General features: G+C 44.6%; 1 protein-coding gene across 1 annotated transcript in view; it reads left to right on the top strand.

The window, feature by feature from the left end:
- The first annotated feature begins 407 nt into the window (after positions 1-407).
- The window catches only part of LOC101991342 (schlafen family member 12-like), a 6,953-nt gene continuing 6,033 nt past the window's right edge, over positions 408-1,327 (top strand). The window contains exon 1 of the mRNA XM_005349365.3: positions 408-1,208. Coding sequence (XP_005349422.1) covers positions 499-1,208 — 710 coding nt within the window. The 5' untranslated portion in view covers positions 408-498. The remainder of the gene's footprint in view (positions 1,209-1,327) is intronic.

The following is a 1,327-nucleotide window of genomic DNA, read 5'->3' as shown; positions in this document are numbered from 1 at the left end:
CTGGCCTGAAACTCACAGAGACCCTCCTGTCTCTCTCTCTCTCTCTCTCTCTCTCTCTCTCTCTCTCTCTCTCTCTCTCTCTGGTTTATTGAGACAGGGTTTCTCTGCATAATGTCCCTGGTGTCCTGAAACTGACTTTGTAAACCAAGCTGACCTCGAATTCAGAAATCCTCCTGCCTCTGCCTTCCAAACGCTGGGGATAAAGGAATGTAACACCACTGCCCAGAACAATGGAGTTTCTTAATTTTAAACACTTTTTAAAAATTATATACAATCATGACAACAAATTTGAAATTTTACTAAGCATACAAGTTACTGTAGTCTGTTCAAAATGGTCCAATAGTCCCTAAACAAAACATCGGGTCTGACCTTCGCACTGACTCACCCAGAGCAGCTCAAGTGGCTGTGCTGTGGTTCTGTAAAGCAGAGCTGGCTCTCACTGGTTGGCTCCTGTTCTAATGGCTCCGTCTGTTTGACAGGAGAGCAAGGGCTCGGAAAATGAGCATCAGCATTGACCAGGAGACGGACTATGCCGAACTGGTTCTGTCTGTAGGAGAAATCACATTGGGAGAGGAGAATCAGAAGACAATGAAAGATCCACAATTGAGAAGGAGAGAGGCCCACAGTATCTCACAGGCTGTGTGCACTCTGCTGAATTCTGGAGGGGGCGTGGTCAAGGCTCGCATTGAGAATTCAAATTACAGCTTCAAAAGAGATGGAATAGGACTGGATTTGGAAAATTCTTTTCGTGAAATTCTTCCATTTCCTCAGAAATACCTAGACTGCGTGCAGAACAAAGGGTACTTTTTAATTTTTGTGAAACCATGGATCCCGAATATCTCCGGTCAGCGTGTCCTCACCTTGAAAACCAATTTCTATGTGAGAAATTTGTCAACTTCAGATGAACTGAAAGGTCCTGATGCAGTGCAGTTCCTCAAAGCCAAGAAGGACTCTGAAGGGAGATCACGTTCAAGACAGGGCTTGCCTGCATCATGTGACTCTGATGAGTTACAGCACGGAAGTCTACACACATTTTTTAACAGAGAAGAGTTGACCCTGGAGGAGACATCCTGTTTTACTAAATCCAAACAAACAGAAGTTAAAATGACCCCTAAAGAAAAGATTTTAGAGATTCTCCCTAAAACTGTGTCTGCATTTGCCAACACTGACGGGGGATATTTGTTCATTGGTTTAAATGGAGGAAACCTGTTGAAATAAGAGCAGCGGGGCTGCTTCCCTCCCTGGCAGCCGGCCGCCCACATGGCTAGCTTAGCTTATGCCCCGAAATAATTACACGGAAACTGTATTCTTTTAATCACTGCCTGAC

The sequence above is a fragment of the Microtus ochrogaster genome, chromosome 7, assembly GCF_000317375.1.
Source record: "Microtus ochrogaster isolate Prairie Vole_2 chromosome 7, MicOch1.0, whole genome shotgun sequence".
In the NCBI taxonomy this organism is placed as follows: Eukaryota; Metazoa; Chordata; class Mammalia; order Rodentia; family Cricetidae; genus Microtus; species Microtus ochrogaster.
The sequence above is the reverse complement of the archived record's forward strand: the minus strand, read 5'-3'. Positions and strand labels throughout refer to the sequence as shown.